This window comes from Cyanistes caeruleus, chromosome 1 (genome assembly GCF_971803275.1).
Source record: "Cyanistes caeruleus chromosome 1, bCyaCae1.hap1.1, whole genome shotgun sequence".
NCBI classification, from domain to species: Eukaryota; Metazoa; Chordata; class Aves; order Passeriformes; family Paridae; genus Cyanistes; species Cyanistes caeruleus.
In genome coordinates this window covers 124,007,090-124,031,201 of record NC_141701.1, presented here as the reverse complement: position 1 = coordinate 124,031,201, position 24,112 = coordinate 124,007,090, and the positions used below count along the sequence as shown (strand labels likewise).

Here is a 24,112-nt window from a genome sequence, read left to right as displayed (position 1 = left end):
TCAAAAGAAACAAGTGGGCTTATGAACATAAAATATTCTATAAATCACCACCCTAAAGTGATTTGGGGAATACAGAAAAGTAGCTACTGATCTCCTAAAAGTTTAAATACCCCAACTGTTGTTCAGCAATAACCTTATCTGTATTTTGACCTATATGACTGGGGGTTTACATTTGTGTTTGATTCCCTGATACAGACACCTACTGTTCTAAATCAACCATTTTTTCCTTTCTCAATTAACACATCATGTGCACCTAAACTCCCATGCCAGTGACCCATGGATGAACTGCAACTTTCCAACAAAACTCTTTTCCTGTTTTCTTTATTTTTTAACATCCCATTACCATAAAAATTTTTCACTTGTCTAACAATGGACTTTGTCTTACAAATGGACTCAATAATCTACCTGCAAACCAAATATGTAGGCATCTCATATAGGTTATATACATTATAGGTTATAAACGTTTTGTCCACAAAATATGTATTCTTTCTTTCTTTTCTTTAAAAACCAATGTATTTCCTCTGTTATACTTGGGTATCCCTAAACAATAAAGCAGAATTACTGACAATAATTGAAGCAACTCCAAAACCAGTGTAATAAATAAGGTATGATTAGAAATATTTTTCATACATTACTGAATAAAATATCTTGGAACTGAAATCTTCAAATATAATGAGAACTAAATGTTTTTTTTTCTACAATAGTCGTTCTTATATAAAGATGTTTCCTTTGTGACAGCAATCCCTCGCCTAAAGGGAAAGAACATTATGCAATATCTCTTGTGGCATGTAAGCACCTCCGTTTGCGGTCTCAGAGTTTGTCAGCACCAAGGGAAATCTTTATTGCCTGGTACCTGCACCACTTCAATGTAGTTCTTGTTTAAGTAATGAGAAAAAATCGTGACATGAAATCCAAGGGAAACTTTACATCTTGTGTAACAACTCCTCCTGTCACCACTACCACATGAATCTTTACTTAGCTCTGTTTCAATGTCAGTGTTAGGAAGGAATGTCAACCAAGCAAAGCAGGCAACCTTACAGTAAAACCATTCGCATATAAAAAGTTCTGGGTTGATTTTTTTTTCCTTTGAGCATAAGGAAAGCTGTTTGTAGCACAGCACTACTTTCAATATCATAGTGTTACTGATCTGCAGGACAGGAGAGGGTAAATTCATCCCTGGAGCATCACTAAGGAGCACTCTGAACTTAACTTTGGGCTTTCTGTTAGACTAGTTGGTAGTAAAACACATATTACAATCATTTCCTCATCAAATTCAAGATAAGATTCTTATTCCTGGTATATAAATCTGTATTTCAGACAGTCTGCTGGAGAAATTTTAAAATATGACCTTAATTACATTCCCCAGTAGAGCTGCTGTGTTAATTCAGGACAACACACCCATGTATTTATACAGATGGCTCTGGTGATCAGATTTGCCATGTAAAATCTCTACAGGGAAGCTGAGGAAAGGCAGAACTCCTAGGATATGCGCTCGTCTGCCAGTTTCACACTTTGAAATCCTTGGCAAACTCTGATCTATATACCGCCAACTGTTTTCCTATCTGATTAGGCAGTTTTCTACTCCAGTAAGCATGTAAAATGGATATAGCTGAATTTCCACACTGAGGAGTGAAAAAACAATATTTATAGTTTAGAAATAAAACAAGTGAAAGGAATCAGGCCTGTTGGGATCATAAAGAGTTTCATAGAGGGTAAACTTCTGATAAATCTGGATCGTAGGAATGGGAGGTGAAAGCCTAGTTTTAATGGACAGTCTGGTTTTGGGTATACTTATATAATAAACAAGCAGACTTAAGAAATGTATCTATAATAAATTATCTTGAAGGCAGGCTGTTGTCAATTTTCATTGTTTTACACCTCATCCAGGAGGTAAGGTTTGAATCAAATTGGCATCTTACATGAATATTTAACTGTTTCAACAAGTGGAAGTAACCTATTTGTTTTCTTTATAGGTCCAATTAAGCCTTGTGGGAAAGGTGAGCATATATAGGAAATTTCAAGCAAATTTTCCACTAAAAATGAAAAAAATTACAATAACTGATTGGTTTAATTACAGCATTACAAATAGCAGAGCATGGAGCAAGTCACACATTCAGTCATATATCAAGTTAAGCATTTTAAACAAACTCCAGGAGAAAAATTGCTATACAGTTTCAGTATTTTTCAGCAGCCTGACAAATACATTCTGGCAATTACAGAAAAAAAACCCAAAAGTCATAAATCAGTATGCCAGTCCTGAAATAAACTAAAATATAGCCAAGTGAGGCTCTTCATCTTCCTTTTTAAACAGATCAAAAAATAATCAGCAGCCTATACTTTGTGATTTGAACAAAGGATCCTTCAAATTTTCTGTTGGCCCTGAAGCTATAACTAATTTAAATATTCTTAATGAGTACAAACTATAAGAAAAACTCAATATCATTATGTGTAATATGTTAAGATGGAAAAAGAGGGGTTTTTTTACAAAGAACAGTATCTCTAACATTATTAATGTGGCATCCTTTCATTATAACATTAAATGTATTTGGTAAATCGGTTGTTTAGATTATTTTTCCAGGATGCAGAATGTACTGAACTGTGTTACATTTTTAAGTAGCTGACTACACTTTTATCTTGATAATTCTCCAGGGACATAATAGACAGAAGCAACCAAAATAAAATTCTTGAAGTACAATGTTTAGTTTCAAGGTTTCTGCAGGCAGGTTTGCCATAGTCAGGCCCACTGTTGCTGAAGTAAACATTTCACAGCTGTCACTTTGCAAAAAGTCTTTGGTGCGAGGAACAGAAGACAACACTCAAACTCAAGGGCTTAATTATTAGGATCCAAATTGAATTTACTGATTATGTTCTTGTCCCATAAACTTTTTTATTTTTGGCCTCACTAGTGATTCAGCTTCAACAGGGATAGGGGAGGAGTCTTCTGCCTGGATGGCTGCCCATCAAATACAAACCACCAACATAACCCGATTATCATGGAACAGACACTTGTGAATGAAAAAGATCATGGCTCCTGCACTGCATGCTGAATTCAGAGCTATTGGGTGCACAGCATAGTTAAAATAGGGGTTAATGCACAGTTAAAATAGGAGTTCATACACAATTAAAATAGAAGGCTAATCTTGACACTACTGAAGTGTAGCACTGGCATTCTGAATGAACACTAAACTTTTAGGTGCCAAGAAAGGAACTCCAAAATTCAGCCTATGTTTTTCCTGATTATACTGTGTTCAAGAGCAGCCTACACTTAGCAGGACAGGAACAGTGTGCTCTCTTATGTATGTTTTATTTTCTCTCTCTTTTGTTATTCTTTTTATTTAAAACAAAAAGCAAAGTTATATGCCTTATATATATAGAAAGACAATACTTTCCTCCCCTCATGGGGCAAGTGAAACATGGAAAACTGGAACATACTTTACAGTTATTGCAAGTATTTGTGTTTAATGATAGCGTTGTCAGCTTTGCTCTTTTCTGCATTCTGGCAAGTGCACTGATGACAAGACTTTGATCCTACAGGTTGGTCAGAAAATCTAATAAGCCATTTTGGCAGACAGGCTGGATCGAAGCAGTGAGATCTCTTTGTTTCTTGGAATCATGCTTAAGTTTTAATGTCTGTATTGCATATATAGCCTTTCTTGACATACAGAGTCACTGTCTGCATGAAATAAAGAATGTTTATCTTCCCAGTGTTTTCTGAATTTGTTCTCTTTCTCTCCAGAGTAAGCATGTGATCTGAGAGTTTGCAGCAGACAAATAATGAATTTAAGAATGATAAAAGCATCAGCTATCAGGAATGGCGCAAGAATTTTCTTTTGTAAACAGAAGTTTGGTTCTTTATGCAAATCAGAAAATAATTCTTTCCTTATTGTTTTTAAAGTAATTTCTTGGATCTTTGTTACAGTGAGAAAGTACGCAATAGGCTGTCAGATGATGTCGCCTGCTTCTAGGAATTCCAGTTAAATCATCATGTCATTGAATGTTCACTGACACAATCTCTATCAGACTAAGAATGGCTGTAATCACCTCTAATTACCTTCATAACTTTGATAACTTTTAGAAAAGTCTTCTGAATGGTTAAGGTTTAAGATTCCTTGTAACCTGAGAGGGACAGATGTGTGTATTTCTAATTTGAAAGGGAACATCAGACAGCTGTTTCTATTTTTGGCTTACGTGGCCATATTAAAGGAGATAAATACATTATTTCAGTAAATGAAGCAATGTACTAGAATGAAGAAAAACTAAGATTTTCTTGACATATGGTATTTGAATTCCAAGTGACCTTCTAGAATCAAACTCAAGAGATACTGCAGTTTCACAATACTACTCAATAAACTGGATTATTACTGATTTCACCTTTTACTGATGATATTTAAGATTAAGAAAAAAATCAATGAAAAACTCCCCAACAAACACAAACCAAAACACCAGCAGCAAACCAAAAGCCAAACGACATCTCTTATCTGACCAGAAAATCAGCTCAGTCCACCATACTCTGTTTCCACTGTGATCCATTCAATACCACCTGTGTGTCGTGATTTTTCAAACACTTTCATGCATTAAATTTTACTCATATCTTATTGACTCTATAGGAAATATTCACAGTCCAGGAAGAATAAATATATGACTATGTAAACCAGGTGCAGAGATATTTTACTTCCCAACAAAGCATCTCCTTTTTTATCTACAAACTACTCAATCCTTTCCCTCTTTACCAAAACCTTACTTCAACTCCACAAATCAACCACAAGAATAAAACTATCTTCTTTCCAATACAAACACTAAAACAGGTAACAGTCAAGTAAGTTTTGTAATAGTCAAATAAGTTTTGTTAAAATGCTTTTTAAACTGAAAGTCTTATTTCTTGAACAAATTTACTTTTCAGTTTTGAGAAATGGATTAAAAAACTACTGCAAGTACATGAAATAGATGTAAAGACATAGTAGCATTCTTTTTTTTTTAATCCTGAAATCCTTTCTTATTTATTTAAATGAGACTAAAGCACACAATGCAGACAAAATAGGTCCAGGAAAATTGAAAAATAAAATTTGCTAAGAAATAGACCAATCTCAATTCTTGAGACCTGGAAATTAAAAACTGAGTACTTTATCTATTGTTTCATGCTGTCATTTATCACATTGTCCTAATTATGATTCTTTCATCCAATTCTTTCACCATCCAGTAGATTTTTGTCTCAAATAGCTTCTGCTTAAGAAGACAAATATGTCCTCTAGAGTTTCAAGAATAGCTTTCACTACTGATACAATGGTAATCACAGGTGTACTGCTACTTAGAGGATGTATGTTTTTATGTACTTTTCTTAACTTTACCTGGATCCTCAATCAACTTGTTTAATTTCCTTATAGGAAAATAAAGTCAAAACAATTTTATTTTTTTTCCTGAATCTAGCCATCTTTCTAGGTATGATCAGATTGATGCAAGAATTTAAGGGCTGGGCCACAAGAGCTCACCTGAACTCAGGATGCCCAGATGGGCTGTGCAGGGCATTAATGCATGAAGAATTCCAAATTTCTCTCTTTCAAAGCTTTTAATTAAAGAAAACTGAGCAGAAGCTAAAGGCAAAAAAAAGACAAAAACTTATACCAGTACATACTGTGCATAAGTGAAAAATATCCTTTTGACAAATACCATACACTTCCTAAGCAAGTTTCAGTTTTACTAATGGGTGTTTTCTGATTAAAAAAAAATTGTATTTTTCCATATATCTGTAGCAATTTTATGCCTCTCTTTCCAGGCTGCATGAGGTGTTGCTAAAATTATTCCCATTCCTCACCTGTTTTCACCCATGTTACTCCTGGTTAATAGTTGTGGCTCACCTTTTTCTGCTCCCAGAGCTGGATGAGGTAGAAAGACTTATATAAGGTGAAAAGAGATGCCTTAAAAAACCTGACTTCTGTGAGTATGCTAAAGGGCAGATCATATTCTTTCCTTAAATTAGAAAACTAAACAGAAACCAATACATGTCAAAGATCAAATAGGCAAGGAATAATCTGCTGCTGCAATTACTACCATCAGGGATTGGATCAGTTGATACTTTCTAAATACAGTTTGACATCTCATAAAAATTACAGCTAAACCAACAGAAACTAATTTCTGTTTTTCACAGGTGTCTATCAGGTTATAAACACACCTAACTTATTGGTTGTAATAAATGCATAATGGAAGGATATAGTTTAATATAAGCCATAGACCTTCTGAATCACCTGTGAAAATAAACTGAAATGGAGTATTTCTGTCTGTCAGTAACAGTCCTGAAACATTTTGTGGCTTTTGAAAAATCAGGTTTTTAGTGCCCTTTGACTGAAGCATTTTTTTTTTTTTTTTTTACTTGCCTTATGATCTAGATAAGAATGGTCTATCTGGTCATAGAAACATTTCTCCCAGACTATTTAGGAGCAGATCTGAGTCATTCAATTGACCTGAGCATACTGCAGAACAAAAAATTCTTTTTTTTTTCCTTGATTTATTGAGATCACAGAACTATAGAATCATTTAGATTGGAAAAGAACTTAAAGATCATCAAGTCCAATAGTTAACCTATCAGTGTCAAATGTTTTCCTCAGTGGTTTTCTTGGGTTGATCTTTTTTTTTTCATTCTTCATTGAAATAAATTATTAGGAGTTCATTTCAATGCTTTGGTGCTACTTAGATATTTACTTTAAACCCTTGAAAAAATCCTGATATAACTTGAAATTGTCGTGTACATGGTGCAATATTCATAGAATCGTTAAGGTTGGAAGAGACCTACAAGGTCATCAACTCCTACCTTTGGCTAAACACCATCATATCACTAAACAATAGTACTGTCATGTCAAGCCATGTCTTGAACACTTCCAGTTATGGTGACCACCATTTCCCTGGGAAGCCCATTCCAACACTTCAAACTAATACATTTTTTATGGTGTTCAACCTGAATCTCCTCTAGCACAGCTTGAGGCCATTTCCTCTGGTTCTGCCACTGGTTGCCCCGGAGAAGAAAACGGCCCTCACGTGGCTGCAGCTTCCTTTCAGGCAGTTCTGGAGAGTGATAAGGCCTTCCTGAGCCTCCTCTTCTCCAAGTTAAACACTCCCAGCTCCCTCAGTCACTCGTTCTCTTAAGACTTGTGCTCCAGACTCTTCACCAGCTCCATTATCCTTCTCTGGATACACTTCATTCAGCACCTCAGTCTCTTGTGGTGAGGGGTGCAGAACTGAACTCAGGATTCAAGGTGTGACCTCACCACTGCCAAGTACAGGGGGACAATCATTGCACTAATCCTGCTGGCCACACTATCGCTGATACAGGCCTTTGGCCCTCTTGGCCACCTGGGCACACACACTGGCTCATGTTCAGCTGCTGTCAACCAGCACCCCCATATTCTTCTCTGCTTGGCTGCTTTCCAGCCACTCTTCCTCCAGCCTGCAGCCCTCCATGGGATTGTTGTGATTAAAATGCAAGACCTGGCACTTGGCTTGAATCTCGTATGTCTTCTCTTGGCCCACTGATCCAAGATACAGTGAAAAAAAAAAAAATTAGTCAAACACAAATGCATTACATAAGTCACAAAGTTGTATTTTTCATTGTAGCATACACAACTTGATTAATTTCAGGCATGCCTTTCCTGTATCAATAGTCCATTCTAATAATAACAATAGTAAAAGAGTCCAGCACCACAACAATGGCATAATTTTTATATAAGATTTTTAGTGCTTAAAATGCTGCACTATTCTATATAAAATGACAAAAACTAATGCATACCAAGCATGTAGGAAATACAGAAGTCTAAATGAGGTAGAATGAATGTGTGCTTTTGATCTTTATTATACTGTAGTCACAAGAATATATGAGTCATTTGAGTTAAAATAAAATAGACCATGTCTGATCTGCTGGTAGTAAAGCCAGACAAAAACTGGCATAAATAATGAGACTGGTCAAAATTATAACACAGAAACCATCTCTTAATATTGTTTGAAACAACACTGGACACGTGTAAAATTTAAGTATAGGAAAATATCAGGGATTGTATTTGGCTATAAACTTTTGGTCTAGGCTGAAACATGGCAAAGAAAGTTTCAGCACAGCATGGTTATTCTTTTGTAATTACTGAATTCAATTTAAATTACTCTCAAAACAAAACATCTTCCCTCACAAATTTTCATGTAGTTAAATTCCTTCTTATTACTTAAATAGACCTTACTTTCTTCTACAAAACAATAAATTCTGCATGTTCTTTCCTTTTCAGTCCTATGTAAAAAACACCAAAACCATCTATTAAAGAAAAGGAATTTTTTTTTCCCCTTTGTATCTTACTAGATTTTATTTCTCTTAAAGAGAAAGATGTGCAATCAAAAATCATGAAGTGACAATTTTCAAACATCTTTGACTAGTAAACGTGGGGCCAAACTAAATCTCAGGAAATTGATACTGATGAAAAGCAACAGAAATGGTGGGGGGGAATATTAATTGCTCCTTCATTTTAGAAGCAAACTATGCTATTACTCTAACATTACACTGGTAGAATGGAAATAATGAAGTGTATCTCCCCTCGACCCCTAATGACATGTAACAGCAGCCTCCATGGGCTCCCAGAGGATGCCAGTGCTGCTGGGGGATGATAAATATCTGCTCTCAGAGCAAGGGCTAGCAGCACTTACTGAGACAGTTTGCTATAGAAGCCCAGGCTACAGCCCTGAACAAACTTTGTATGCTAGTAAACTGACAGAGACAGATTCTTGAAGAAAGTATTTTCATATTAATATAATTTGCATAAGATAATTAGGATCATTAGAATTCAGAAGAGGACTGTTAGGAAAAAAAAGAGCAGCAACAGCCTTAAAGAATTAAATTGTAATAATTGTTGCAAAGAAAACCCAACAAAATGGTAAAGCATCATATTAATTTCACCAAAAATATAGGGTAACATAAACCTGAATGGCTGATACCATTTCCCTTCCTTTCCTTACTTTTTTTCTGTCAATGCCTTGCCCTTGAGAGCAGGAAATCTGCTAATACATGGTGTAACCCTATTTCTATTTCGACATAATTTTTGACCTTAGAGCATGACTTCAACATATTTCAACAGATTTCAGCTGTGCTATAAAATCAACAATATCAACATTAAGAATAACTTCCCTTGTAAGCAAAGTTCTATGAGTGGATCAACTGGATTAATACAAAAGATCCATTGTTTTTCTACCGGCACAATAATTTAATAGCAAGGAGTGCTTATCTTTTCATTGAGACTGAAATTCATTCTTGTTTAGACTAGTGTCTAAACTTGGCACATTGCACATCTGCTATGGAAATTCCTTTTAAGCCCTATGAAGGATTTAGCACTTTAGAGGGATGTAGGTAATTCATAAGCCTCTAAAGTTCACTTTAGAAACTTTAGACGTGCACTGTGGCACCAGTGCTGAGATTCACTGCGTTGCTGCTACACAGCAGAATGTTAGAAACCTTTCAGCCAAGGAAGAGTTGGCTTCAAACACCAGAGAAGACATAGATAAGGCACATCAGAATTTCTTTTAGTGGCAAAGCACACTAAAACTAATTTGTAGAACCTAAAGCATGGTCAAAGAAACTCTACTACCATATGAGGCCTAGTGTTCATTTGGTATAGTTACAAAAAGTGCTTGAATTTTTAAAAAATATTTTAAAAAGCTTAAATGTTTATTGCTTCAGTTTATGCCACTTCTAGTGATTTTTTTAAATTCTTTTTTTACGAAACACGCAGAAAAGATAAAAGAAAAATCTGCAATTTAAACAACATAATCACCTAAAATAGCATATCAAGAAAATAAAATTCCTTTCCCAAAGAACTGTTCTATATATTGCATCATGAAATTAGAGAGAAAAAGGCATCTCTCTGCGCAGAATAAACAGAGGAGTAAGTGTGATAGAAATAATTAGCCCACAGCCCACCTGGGGCTACTGAGAAATATGCTACTGACTTATAACATAAAGAACCTTTAAATACCTCTATTGTAATGCAAGGAACAGGGAAAAGGCTTTTGAACTACCTGAGAAGAGTGGGAAACATCTTGCTAATTACAGTGTGCAATTAACCATGTATGTATGTAAGCTAAATATGGTCTATACACTCACAAAACAGAAATGGTGTGGTCATAAACAAATAGCCATCAGACAACAACAGAGCATTTTTCATGAGAGAATTACAAGTTATTACAAGTTGCAACTCTACATGATCTTTAAGAAGCATCAGCTTTTGGGTATTTTTGCCTAAAATATTTATCTTAGAAATGAAATCAGTTTCAGTATCTGCCAAAAATGTTTAATAAGCTGCAAGATAGGAAAATACAGCATTAAAATGGCAAAAAGTTTTGATTCCTTACAGTTACTTTTTTTTTTTCCTAAATCTAATTGGGACCAACTGGCCTCATTGCTTCTTATAAACTTAGCAATATATATTCAGAAAAAGGAATAAAAATGAACAGATGTTTCTCCTTAAAGAAGTCAGACGAAGATTTTTCTTACACAATAAATCAGCTGCTAGTGGATTTCCAAGACACTGCTCCAGGCTAACTGTTTAGGTATGGCTTAAAAACCTGGTTTACCTCTGTATGTATCCAAAACTGGTAAAGCAGATTAAACTGTAAATGAACAGCAAACACAGAAGGGGGAATGAAAAGAGCCATGGGCAAGTTGAACATCTGAAAAATGAGAGAGAAAACATACATTAGACATATAATTCTAAACTCATGATGATATAATGAAGTACTTATCAGGAGCTCAAAGCACTGCACAATATACTTGCTTCTTGTAATACATCCATAATGCAGACATTACACAGCATAAATAGATAGTGATTATTACGTTACTACTAGATGTGCTATAGCAAATGAGACATAAATTGATCCAAAAGTGATTTCCCACAAGCCAAAATGGGGAAGTAGAAAATTCAGCTTAAAAACTCATGAATTCTGGTGTTAGATGCTTATACTGTGTACTATATGGAGCAGGCAGCAACACTGCCTTGACATTAAGGGTTCCCATAAAGGGAAAGAATTATCACAGATTATTCAAGGTGTGAATTTATAACACTATAGTTTTTCCATCCAAACTCCCAACATAAGCACCATGAGGGTAGGGAAGTTTACTTGGCTTTCCAAGTTAATTATAATTCTCACCTTAACCTCCTCCTGACATCTCCCATAAAGTCACAATATATTTCTAAGTCCTAAAAATAATGCTAGCATGAAAAAAGTATCAGAAAACTGCTTACTTGGGAAATCCTGGTATCTTAGATACAGATGAAGTCCCAGGAATTTCACAATTAATTGCTTAACTGGCTGAGCACTAGAATAAAACTTCAAAGACCTTCATATGTTAAAAGTCAGTCTGCTTTCTTCAGAAAAAGGCTTGTATTTTTCTTTTCCCTTTTACCTGACATTGTGTTATATCACCTGCATTGAAAAGTCAATACTTCTCTAAAATACAGAGATTTTTCCTAAACTAAACAGTAGCAGAGCTTTCTTCAAAACTTTAAATCTCTTTAGCACTCAGGGAATATCTGTCTGGCTGACAAGAGGTCCCTGTGAAGAAGAGGAAAAATAGAAAAATCCATTTCCAAGTTAGTAATGTCCTTTTCATAAAACCCAAATCTTTTAACATCCAAGAAGGCAGTCCAATAGCCATGACAAGCATCCTGGACCAGGAGTTCCTTTAGTGTAGGTCTGGACACAGCATGTAAAACCACTATTCTCACAGTTTTAGTCAGAAGGGTTGTCCAATAGAAGTCACACTGAGGCTGTGAACCAACTGCACTTCCACCCCAGTGATGTGATTGATGCTCTCAAGAAAGTCACCACAGACATATCTCACTGTGACAAACCAATGGAGGACTAGGACCTTGCAATATCAGCTTAGTCAGCTGGCTTCAACACCAGACAATGTCTGAAACACTAGGACAAAACCCTGAAGCCATTGCAGTATCACTTGGCAGGGCTCAGACAGCTGGAATTTCAAAATCTACATTTAAAGGCTTCATGGATCACAGCTGCCCCACAAATTACCTATAGGGTGTTTCTGTTTCTGTCTCGGAAGCCACTTTCCATGAAGTAAAGGAATTAAAAGGTAGTAGAGGGGGACTAAGTTTCTGTCTAATGGCATGATAGCAGCAGGATTTTTTTTAAAAGGAATGGAGAGGAAATTGATTAAAAAAAAAAACCAAAAAACCGAACCAGATGGTTTTCAGATTATTCATGTGGTTACAGGATTGAAAGCAGGGTTAAAAAATTATATGCTTTTTCCCTAAAAGTATCAGAAGCAATTTGGTGGTATTTACAGATGACTCAAAGGGGAAAGAAGGATCATCTTCATATTTATTTCCTAACTTACTTTTCACAAGACTACTAGGATTTCCCTGCTAAGTGGTGGGATGAAGGAAATTTCATATAAATCTATAGGTAAATTTGAAACTGTCAAAGAGAATGCTTTACTAACTGCCTCGGGTTTTCTTGCAATGTAAGCTTTATTTTGCACAGGAAGGATTTTAAAGACCATTCACAGAAGTGAAATTCATAGGGAAAAATGAAAACTTCTCCCATACCAAGATTTGATTTTTCCTATTTGTGGTTCCACTGAATTAAGAAGAGAAATCTCAGGGGGAAAAAAAAATAAAATCATAATGTAATTTTTTACTGGAAATGCCAATTCACCAAATCAATAGATTTCATGGCAATGTACCAACTTTAACAAATTTGTAGAGGAAAAGCTTTCCTGGCTCCAGAACGGAATTTCTGGTCAAAACTGCAGGAAAACTTTTATCACACTGACAGATTTTTTTCTCACTTGTGGCTTCAGCAGGAGAGATTGGGAAAGCGCTGCAGTTGCAGAGACATTTGCACCTGGAGCTGCGGCACCGCAGCTGTTGGCCCTCACGCCAAAGGCACTGCTGCTTTGGAAGGTCCATAGCCCGCTCTCCCATGTGGGCATCTCTACCTTTCTCCCTCCCATTTGTAAGTAAAAGCTTATAACCACTTTCACAAAGGGCGTGCACTGAAACTCCTGAGGTTTAGCAGGAGTGCTGAGTTTCCGTGCTGGGTCTCTGGGGCCACCTGCCGATGCGGCTGCAGAGGGTCTGCGGGGCCTGGGGGCTGCAGGACAGCTGCTGACAGCAAGTTCATGTGGGCAGGAACTTCTGTGAGGACTCTGCAGGAGTTAAAGGCAAGGATAAAAACAAAAAAAAGCAAAAAAGCAAACCCATTTTTTACAGATCCCAGACCTGGCAGACTCCTCAGCAGACAAGAAGTGGATGAAAACTGTTACCTATTCCCTTTCCAGACTTGTATGCAGATATTTCCACTGCTTTTATACCAAGGCATAGTTCGACACATTATCTAAATGTACAGTCTTAAGCTATCAAATTATTATGGATTTAATACTGGCAATTAAATCTTACCCAGAGAGGAAAGTTGAGAATGGTACTCAAAGCATTAAATCGTAGCTTTTCAAAGTGTACGTGCAAATCTCTCACAACTGCACCTTGACTGTTTCATCATTTATATATTCATTTATATAGCATTATCTTGCTTTAGCTTGCTGTTTTCTTCTTAAAATTAATGTAATTTTTTTTGACATCTTTTTCCCTCTAAATGAACATCAAGAGTATCTCTCAATCTACACAGTAGATTTGCTTCTCTATGGCCCCTCCAGTGGAGAAACAGAAACACTGTGTATGCAAACAACTGAAGCACTACATATTTGGTTCCGAAGTCAGAAGTACATCTCACACCACAGATTGTCAAGCATGTTTTTCTATTCTCTTTCATTTCATATCTTTTCAATCATAGATTAACATGTTAATTTATTTATCTTACAATGTTTAACTTAAAACACAACAGAGCTGGCAGCAGAACAGTCACATAATCCCACGCCATCTACCATAAGCTTCTCACAGTCTTCACAGAATTGGATGTCAAACTCATTGAACAGTACAGTACACATTGAACAAGATCAGATCACTCTCAGAGATTAACTAAGGATTTCACTGAGTTTCAGCTTCAAGGCAATCCATGGTTTTAGACAAGACTGTCAGTACAAAAAAATGGCAGTTCTGTAAGAATTAGCAAGAATTGTGACCATGCAGAGTAAGGCATTGCAGAAAGAAAACTGGCCTATGTCTGAAAAGTTCAGGGAGGAGGCAAAACAGTATTTACATTAACCATACGGTTTGGCTAATATCAAATATTTGGTAAACAAACCCTGGCACACAAAAGTACCACGTATTCCTAGATTCATTTTTCTTTGCACAAAGCCTGTGAATTTTAAACACATATGTATTATTTGCCAAGTGATACCAGTGCGGTCCTGAGGATGGTCTTCGGAATCCAAGGTGGCCAGACGTCTTGGTCTTCCGAGTATTTTATGCTCTCTGAGGTATCAGCCTCAAAATCATGCCAGCAGACAAAGTTATAGGAACATCCATATGTATACACAGGCTTTTTGTCTTTTTTGAATTATTGTTTTTGTTAAGCATTCGCACATATGGTCCCAATGGGCAAATGGGCAAAGGTTAAATCTTTAACATAGCAGTATTTAAAGAGGAAGCAGAGCTGTCACAGACAGACATCCCTTCCGCAATTGTTCATTACAATAATTTAAATTCTAGATAATGCTGCTAACATCAGACGGTTATTTTCTTAATAAATAAACAACAAGAATCTATATAGACGATGTCAAGAAAAAGATCTAAGAAATAGTACTGCTTCATGATTTTCAGAAGAAAATTTCCCTGGAATATAGCACTTTAACTAATTTATTGTCATGCACTTAACACACTTATGAACTAGAAACTAAGCCCATGTTCAGTTACATAAGCATAAATCCACTTCACCAAAGATAATGGAGTTATACTGGACTTGCATGGGTGAGCATACTCTCTTGGCTTTGAATCATATGCTCACAGACTGGATAGAGTGATTGCCAAAGGACTGTGGGTTTCCTTCACTACCCATATTATATCTCATTAGTGAATATATATAATTACATGTATGTATTTATATATGTAAATACATTTAATATCCCTTTTGAACTCTAATTCTCAAAATTAAATTTTAAAGTTATTAATTTTGAATAACACACAACCATAGAAACTACAATCTGATTGAAAAAACCCCCAAACAAGTCAAAAGAGAACATGAGGGCTCAACTTAAATCAGCAGTTACCCTAGCTGCAGAATTAAACCCTAAATATTATGTTACATGTATGAATGCATTTGGAAATATACTTTCTAAAATCTGTATATAAATACTGAATATGTACACAGCTCACCAATTCAAATTAATTTTAATGGAAATAACACTATGTAACATACTTCTCTTACCTACAAGGGTACTGATATGACATGAATGAGCAGAGACAATTAAATCCATTTGCATGTCCAAAGCAAATTTTAATTACGATTTCTCTCCCTGCTCCTCTTAGCTAGACAGACATATTCTGAAATAGTTGGATTATACTCTGCTCTTTTTCTCATACATGAACAATTGAATGAAAATTCTCCAATCTACTCAAAAAGTTATAAAAATGCAGGGTTATATACTTAGTCTTCTTGAACTTCTGTAGCTATTTTAATGTTTGCTGTACTACATTAGTGAATATACTTTAAAACTTATGATTATCAGATTCTTCATTTTCATCTTTACACCTTCAGTGTCAAATATCTTGAAAAAAATTATGTTTTTCTTTGAAGGGAAATAAAGGCTATTTTCAGTGTTATTTAATTTTGTTGATATTAACTTGCTTGTCAAATCTTGTGCAACTTACCCAGGAGGTGTATTTCTGCAATACAGATTGTCTCAAGGCTGTGAATAAGTTGTAGTCTTCTGAACTGTGGTGTACTTGGTGTGCAGCCCACAGTATATTAACTTCTGCAAAACACAAAATTTCTAATGAGGTTTGTGCTAGAGAAGTAATATTTGTTTCCCAAGGCCTTTTTTTCTTACACTAGAATCAGTTAATCCTCAAATTTACAGTTTGTTATTTTATATTAACATAAAATAATAAAACCTAATGCTCAAAGCTGAGTTTGTGTAGGCAGTCTGTCAGTGTCACATGTTTGACAGTGCACACAAATCAGTGTAAATTTCATGTTGAAGTAAGGCAAGGCTGTAGCAGGAACTGAAATCATTGTTGGAAGAGAAAAAGAATGTGTGAGATGAGAATTAAACAGCCAGAAAGCCTCATCTGAGTTCTCGTAATATGAGTCAGGAGGAGCTTTGTGCAGGATTCAGAGGGACAAAGACTGAAGATGCTCTCATGCTTGCACTTGATATATTTAAAGATTAGAAGGGGACACAAAATGTTCTAAAAAAATCTTATGCATCAAATTTAAACAAACAACAGGTGTCAGCTTTTATGCTTAAATTTTTATGGAATGTGTGAATCTTCAACCTACTCGTGCCACAGACCACAAAACACAGCCACTGCCCACCCACTAGTGACAAATGGAAAAACAAACCAATGCTTGCTGGGAAGCCTTGGCTTAAAAGGAAAGCTGTGGCTCTATGTTAAAAAAAAAATTGCTGAAATCAGAGCAAAACCAGCATAGGTCACGTCCTCCAAAGGCATGATACTTCTAATTCACTGAAATGAAGATTACTTCAAAATCCTGATTATATTTCAAGCCATTTTCTCACTCAAGGGCAGATCTGGGTAGCCTGTCTGGACTGTATCTGGCCAGTGTGATGTTAAAACAGAAATACTCACGGCCATCAGATATATAGCTGTAAGGATTACCTTAATTACAGGAAAAAAGGAAAAAGTATGTGGTCAGTGTAGCCCAAATAATGTCTATTTATCACAATCCTTAATTTAAGGTTTCAGCTCTCATTTCAAGGGATGATGTATACACAAAGCCTCAGCTGATTAGAGAAATTAAAAGTTGACTGGCTATCCACTAGCGGCACACTCCCATTACCACTGACCTTGTTTCACCAGACATTAGAGAAGTGCCCTTGGCAGATATGAGAATCACATTCAGAAAACAATTTTATAATGGCTGTCTAAAGTCCTGTAGGCATTTTCACCCAAGTTTACATCAAGCAGTTGAGATCTGGTGATTAACTTGTACTTCCAATGTAAAGTAAGGCAAAAAAATCCTCTGAATGAATCTGAAGGTACCTTCACCATTTAAGGGACTAGACAGTCTTGTAACAGGAGGTAACAGTCTTGTACACTGGCAACTGTGACTTTTTAATCTAATTAATTTTGACAATTTGGTAATTAACATCACAACATCATTTTTCAATTACACCTAAGCCCTTAAAAATACTTAAAATTGCTGAAATAAATCTCTAATTGCAACTATCAAAAAACACTTAACAATGAGTCTAAGAGTTTTTTCCTCTTTAAATGCATTTGTTCCTGAAGGAAGAAGTATTACTCACTATATGAATAATTAGTGATATTTCTCAAAAAAAAAAAAAAAACCCAAAAAACATCTAACCAACTTCATCTCAATGCATCTCCGTCTAATAAACACATTGGGAAATGAATTATTCAGGTGAGCTTCAGTACTCAATAATAATTTGTGTTTGAAATGTTTCTCAAGACCTCGACAGAAGCTAAATGAGTGAAAAAAGCATCTGAAAAGGTGGAGGTTAAAGACCTGTCCTCTTAGTTGTTTTAAAAGCATTTACTTCCTATCACAAACTGTATGTAACACAAGCCTCCACTCAATGAAGTACAGCTGTGCAAACAGGGTACAGTAACTGGATCTTTCTTCTTTCCCTCAGTCATTTTTCAGCATTATGAAAAGTTCAAGGAAGGGAATCTATGATGATTTTTACAGTCTACTTTGATTGTAGTTAAGGTCAAATGGTTTTCAAAACGAATTACTAAAAAGGCATTTTATCAGGATTCATTTTTCAGTTAAACTGCCTCTTAAACTAACAAGTACATGGAATAAGGTAACCAAATATTGGTAAAACGTTAGTTATTCAGAGCCCTCTTAGTTATTATTAGTTATTTTAGTTATTATTAGTTAGTTATTACAAGCCCTCTTAAATGATCTATCATTCAAAAATGCACCACAGGAATATTAAGGAGATAAACAAACAATTCTTCCACAAGTAATTTAACTTCTACAGGTATTTCTGGCTTCTGTTATAGGTAAGTAAATGAAATCCTGCTCCTTAATCCTATTGTTGATGACACAAACGGCACAGACTACATTAAATTCCTTTGAGAAATATGCAGACTAAATCAGGAAAAAAATTGTATTAAAAATTAATCTGAAGAAACTGATAATCAAGAACTTTTTATTTGAAGCAGAAGAATAACATGAGTGGGTGAAATAGATCACCCCAAAAATCAGTCTGTAAGCATTAGTACATTAAAAATATTACAACCATAATGCCAAAAAGACATCGCTCAAATCTAAGAAACAGACCAAACATCTTCATGGAGTAAAGCTGACTGCTCACCAACTGCCTGCAAGACAAATGAAATTATATGTGTCTACAGAAAACTTGTGGTTTCGCTTTTTCATTTCTAATGATGGTAACTTGGAAGAAAATAAAAAAAAAAAAAAATTGAATAAGGATAATATTATATAAGACTCTCTTGCATGGACTTTTTCATATGTACTATTATTCCAACACAGATTTTAAAAAATAAAATGCAGAAAACAGGAAGTATTACTGCATTTGGTGAAATTACTAAATCCTACCGTGAAGCCACAGGAAAAATGTAGGCGATGGAATTGGAGAAGCCACTGAGACAATGCTCTAATGGAATTTTTGATGTTTCAAAATTCAAATGTGATTATTAAATACATTTTAAAAAATAGATAACTTCAGTATGCTTCTACACAAACCACCTATTCTTGATTGAGGAGAGTGAATCTCATGCAATCATAGGGTAATTCAGGCAGGAGAGGACCATCAGAGGTCTCTAGTCCAACCTCCTGCTCACATCAGGACCAACTTTAAGTTCCTGAGACTCAGATGGGTCTCGGAAAACTTCTCCATCTGCTGCTATTATAAAGAACTACCTCCAAGTGAAGATAAAGGTAGCCTTTCCTCTTCATGTATTTGTGAGGAAAGTTATACAAGTTATAATGCAGCACAGCAAGGGCCTCCTTTCCTGTTGTGGCTTTCCCCAACTTCCTCTTGATGGAGACATGATGAGCTATTCTCATCTGGAAAACAACAGGGCAACTACATCTTGGTACTGTGGTTAATAAATTGTTGAATTTATTACTGTTATTATTATTAGTATTACTACTCTCATCTACTGAATCCATTAATATTTTCATCCATCACCCAATTTAAAGAATCAGCATGTAATCCCAACAGAGAATAAATAAGGCCATGAAGCTAAGTGACAGAGGAAAATTGGTGCTACGCAGACATTGCTGAATGAAGGACAGGTTATGATTTGGCCCTCAGTTTTCATTCTAGTTCTTTAAGTCTCTGTGACATCATCTCATATTCAGACCTGTACTTGCTAAAATCAGTGAGCTCCAGGAAGCAGAGAGAGCAGAGATCCTACAACTTATTTCAGAAGAAAATGAAGATTTGTCATTTTGGCATTAGTTCAATGTATAAATTCTGTAATTAGGAGAAAGAAAATGAGAAGCTGAGGGAACTGGCCTGGAGAAGCCAGGCTTTGAGGGAACTTACTAGTAGCCTTGTAACAGCAATAAAGCACTATCTAACAAGGAGCTGGAGCCAGGCTTTTTTTCAGCAGTCCCACTTATCGTCTTTTATGGATTTTCCAAAGTGAAGTAAGATAATTTATGTTATCCTTCTTTTGTACTTCTTCCTTCCTACTTCCTCCTGCTTCCTTCCTTCCTCCTTCTAAACTGCTAAACTATTATCTTTTCTGATTAAAAAAAAAAAACCTGTTTGATTGCTTTCTGCCTTCTTCTAACTGTTCTTCTATCTGTTCATAGAATCATAGAACATAGAATATGCTGAGTTGGAAGGGACCCACAAGGACTGTCAAGTCCAAGTCCAATTAATTAATCGTGGCCCAGCACAGGACAGAACTAAGGATCACCCCCATGTGTCTGAGAGCATTGCTGAAACACTTCTTGAACTCTGTCAGGCTGGTGCTGTGACCACTTTCCTGGGGAGTCTGTTCCAGTACCTGGCCACCCCCTTGGCCAGGGGCAATGAACCTTTTCCTGACATCCAACCTAAATCTTCCCTGCTGCAGCTTCATGACTGGTTACCAAAAAGAAGGGATCAGTGTTTGCTTCTCCACTTCCCCTCATGAAGCATTTGTAACTGCAATGAGGTTTCCCCTCAGTCTCCTCCAGGCTGAACAGACCAAGTCACTTTAGCTGCTCCTGATATAGTTTCCCCTCAAGACCCTTCACCATCTTTGTGGCCCTCCTTTGGACACTCTCCAGCAGTTTAATATGTTTTTTATATTGTGGCACCCTAAACTGCCCCCAGCACTCGAGGTGAGGCTGCCCCAGCTCAGAGCAGAGGGGACAATCCCCTCCTTGCCTGACTGACCACACTGTGCCTGATGCCCCCCAGGACAGGGTTGGCCCTCCTGGCTGCCAGGGCACCACTGACTCATGTTCAAACTGACACTGACCAGGACACCCAGGTCCCTTTCCTTGGCACTGCTCTCCTGCCTCTCATTCCCCAGTCTGTCTGTACATCCAGGGTTGTTCTGGTCATGGTATAGAATCTGGCACATGTCTTTGTTAAACTTCTTGTAGCTGGTGAGCACCCAGAAGTTTAATTTGACAAGGTCTCTCTGCAGAGCCTCCGCCTTCAAGGGAGTCAACAGCTCTTCCCATTTTAATGTACTATTGATGGTTTTTAAGAATTTGAATAAATCCTTTCTCATGCTGAGCTTTTTCACAGAATCTCTCCCTGTCTTATTCTACACTTGCATTGGATGAGCAACCCCTGAAACATAGTAGGACTTAAATTTTGTTACTGGAAAGGACAATTACCAGATTTTATTTTTTTTTTAATTAAAGTTGGCTAAAAAAACTGTATAAAAAATCCTATTTGGGATCCATCTTGCATAAAGTCAGAAACTTAACAGATTAAATATCATCTCCACAACAGAATTAGATATCTATATCTATATATATATATATTCTATATATATATAGAACTGTGTGCAATTCTCCTGTTCAGTCTGTTATGGTGTAGCCTTTATTTTGTGAATCTTCTGATTCAATTTTGCTTTATGTTTTTTGTTTCAGTGTTGCTCAGGCAAAGTTGCAGGATAGATTATTTGCCAAAAGGCTCTGATTCCTGCTTATTAGAAATATAATTCTTATAGGAAAAATTCTTTTCTCGGTTACATTAGTGTTAGCACAGAGCTGTGTGGGTTTAATGAGAACAGGACTAGATCCAAGGAATTTATCTGGAAGGCTCTGTTATATACCACACACTAAGAAACATGTATACTTTCTTTTTTTGTTTGTTGGGTTTTTTTTAGTAATATATATTTTTCTTAAATTGTGGCCTTGGCTACAGTGAGTTTCAGCAGTTTGTATTCTCAAGATAATCACATCTGTAAATCAAAAACTGGCTGTAAGGAGATCTGAGTTCAAGTGGTAAATTAGACTTGATTTACTGTAGACCTTCAAACCATTTTCTTAACCTTTCTCTTCTCATTTTTCTTGAGAAGCACCTATCTGTGCATGTACCTGACCCAGATCAGTTCTCAGCTTTTAGGAAGTAGGAGTTCCACCACTGTTTAAAACATTAGCCACTGCTCATCAAGTTGCTGTGTCAAGAGGAGAACAACTCAGAAGCAGCTTTTCAGCCTCAGTATTACCTAGTCTTCCTTGGTAATTTTTGCAATTAAATACATACTGTGCTATCCAGGTAGTGCCAGGATAGGCAATCATACAGCATGTAGCAAAGCCGGTATCAAAAGAAAATGATGCTACCAAGAGACACCCTGTGGTCTATATAATCACAGTACTGCAGTTTAATTAGTAAATTTCAGTTGGTGTTCAGAATCTCATCCTTCTGTGACTTGAGATGTGCTCTTTCTGAGCTTTGTTCAGGATTATCTCTATTTTTCAGCCTTCATCTTATGTTACTCTATGTGGTCAGCAAAATATTTAGTGAGTGGGCTAACTTGTAATCAAGTAATACATGGTATACACTCCCATGGTTTGTAAGCCAAAAATTGGAGCAACCTTCTACAAAACCTGCCTCCAGAATGTGTGCACAAGCCAAAACCTCCTGCTTGATCTGCTGCCATACCAGTTGAAAACACAAATCTGCTCCCACACAAAAAATCCACAATAAGATCTGAAAAACTTAAGATGCAGAATGGTCTGGGGAAACGTGGGAAGAATCAAGAGAAGCCAAAGTATTACACATGCTACCCAGAATAAACAACAGGCCAGATCCTATCCCCATCTAGCAAGAATCCAGGGGACTATGAATTAAATTCAAATACACTTCTGAATCCATAAAATATTTAAGAGATCATGTGGTTAGGAAAGCAGAGGCTGGCCAGGTCAAAAATAATGGTCATCTCAACCCATATGTGCCTTGTGTTATTTCCTGTCATCCTCATAAGCATGGGACATCAATGGAAAGGCCAGAAAAAGCCACAGCATACCTAAAGATTCAGTTCCTTCTAGTAGGAGCAGTTCTCTTGTAAACTAAGCTGCATGAGTCAAACTTCATGCAGCATTGTTATATCCATGTACCAGAGTAAGAATCTCAGTTATTACATTAGGACAGAGTTAACCCATGGCCTGTGAGCTTTCCATACAGTTTCCAGTCTGTTTCCACAAACACCATGGAAAGCCACAAAGGAAAAGGGTTTATCAGGCAAGACTCAGAAATAAATAACAGTGACTCAAGCTCTGACTTCACTCATAGTACTAACAGAAAATGAACATGCATTCCTTGTGTGAAAAGGTACTCAGAAAATAAATGATCCAAAGCAATTTTAGCATGCAATTGTTGGATTTGGACACTTCCACAAACACACATAGGAAAAATTCAAAAAATGAAGGAAAATACAGAAGGGATGAAATTTTAGTACTGTGTATATAAGTTAGCTCTGAAAATAGTGCAGTATTTGCCAAGTCTTTCCATCCACAGTAGGTCTCTCACAAAAATTCTGCTACAATAAGTTGCTTGACCAGCCTGCTTCTCACACCTTCCTGAAGCCAATTTTCAAGTGCTCTAGCTGTCTGGAGCAGCTCTGCAACTGGTCAAAGCTTTGTTTCCCTGAGCTCTGGACAATCTCTATAATAAAGGTAGGAGTCTCCAGACCATCAGGAACCATGATAGCAGAAGCTGTTGCACTTTCACTTGTCTCTTTCACATTTGTATAAGGCTTGATTCAGGTATTCTGTTTTCCAGTTGTTAAGGATAACAGATTCTTTATGTGTAAAGGTGTTAAAAAAAAAAAAAAAAGTGCCATGGCAGTTTCGAGGATAACCAGACCATAGCATAAAATCCTTTCTGTGAACCCAGTCCCAAGCCCTGTCAAGCATTTCCCACATTACTGGCCTAAAATTTTTCCAAATACTCTTTCTTTAGTGAGGGTTTCTCCTGGTTATAGCAAGGTTTATCCACCTTATCCCTCACAGCCTCCTGACTGACACACAGTATTTAAACTTCTGAAATTCACTGAAGTAGAAACTATTTGCAGCATTTTGCTCTTTCTGCACCTCTTTCTCAAAGATGAGAATATGGCTTATTAATTTCACAACTCTAAATCACCATATTGGTGAAGCTACATTTATATATTAAAATAAAACCTGTAACAAATTTCTGGGTAAAGAAGATCCCCAGAAGCTGGTTCAAAATTACTTCTATAGGTCTGTGTCACCTTATACAAGCTGCAGGCTTGACTCAAGCTTCTTCCAGTATGGCCAATCACAAGATTGGCAGTTTTTAGTTCTGAGCACTTGCCAACCTATATATTATAACTTAGTGTTACTGAATACTGAGGTCAAACTATGGTATAAATGTGTGAAACACATTAACTGACAAAATTAGTGACAAAATTAGTGTATTCACTAGCCTGATGATAAAAAGAGAACTGAGACTAAATTAAATAAAGTCTTAAAAGGAAAAAAAGTTAGTTCAAAAAAACTAAAAATCAATTTTTACTTC

General features: G+C 36.3%; 1 protein-coding gene across 1 annotated transcript in view; it reads right to left on the bottom strand.

Annotated features, from left to right (window-relative positions):
- AGMO (alkylglycerol monooxygenase) overlaps positions 1–24,112 on the bottom strand; it is a 184,873-nt gene that overhangs the window by 93,070 nt on the left and 67,691 nt on the right. The window contains exons 4-5 of the mRNA XM_023920588.2: positions 15,804–15,907; positions 10,591–10,686 (exon numbers count right to left, since the gene is read on the bottom strand). Coding sequence (XP_023776356.2) covers positions 10,591–10,686; positions 15,804–15,907 — 200 coding nt within the window. The remainder of the gene's footprint in view (positions 1–10,590; positions 10,687–15,803; positions 15,908–24,112) is intronic.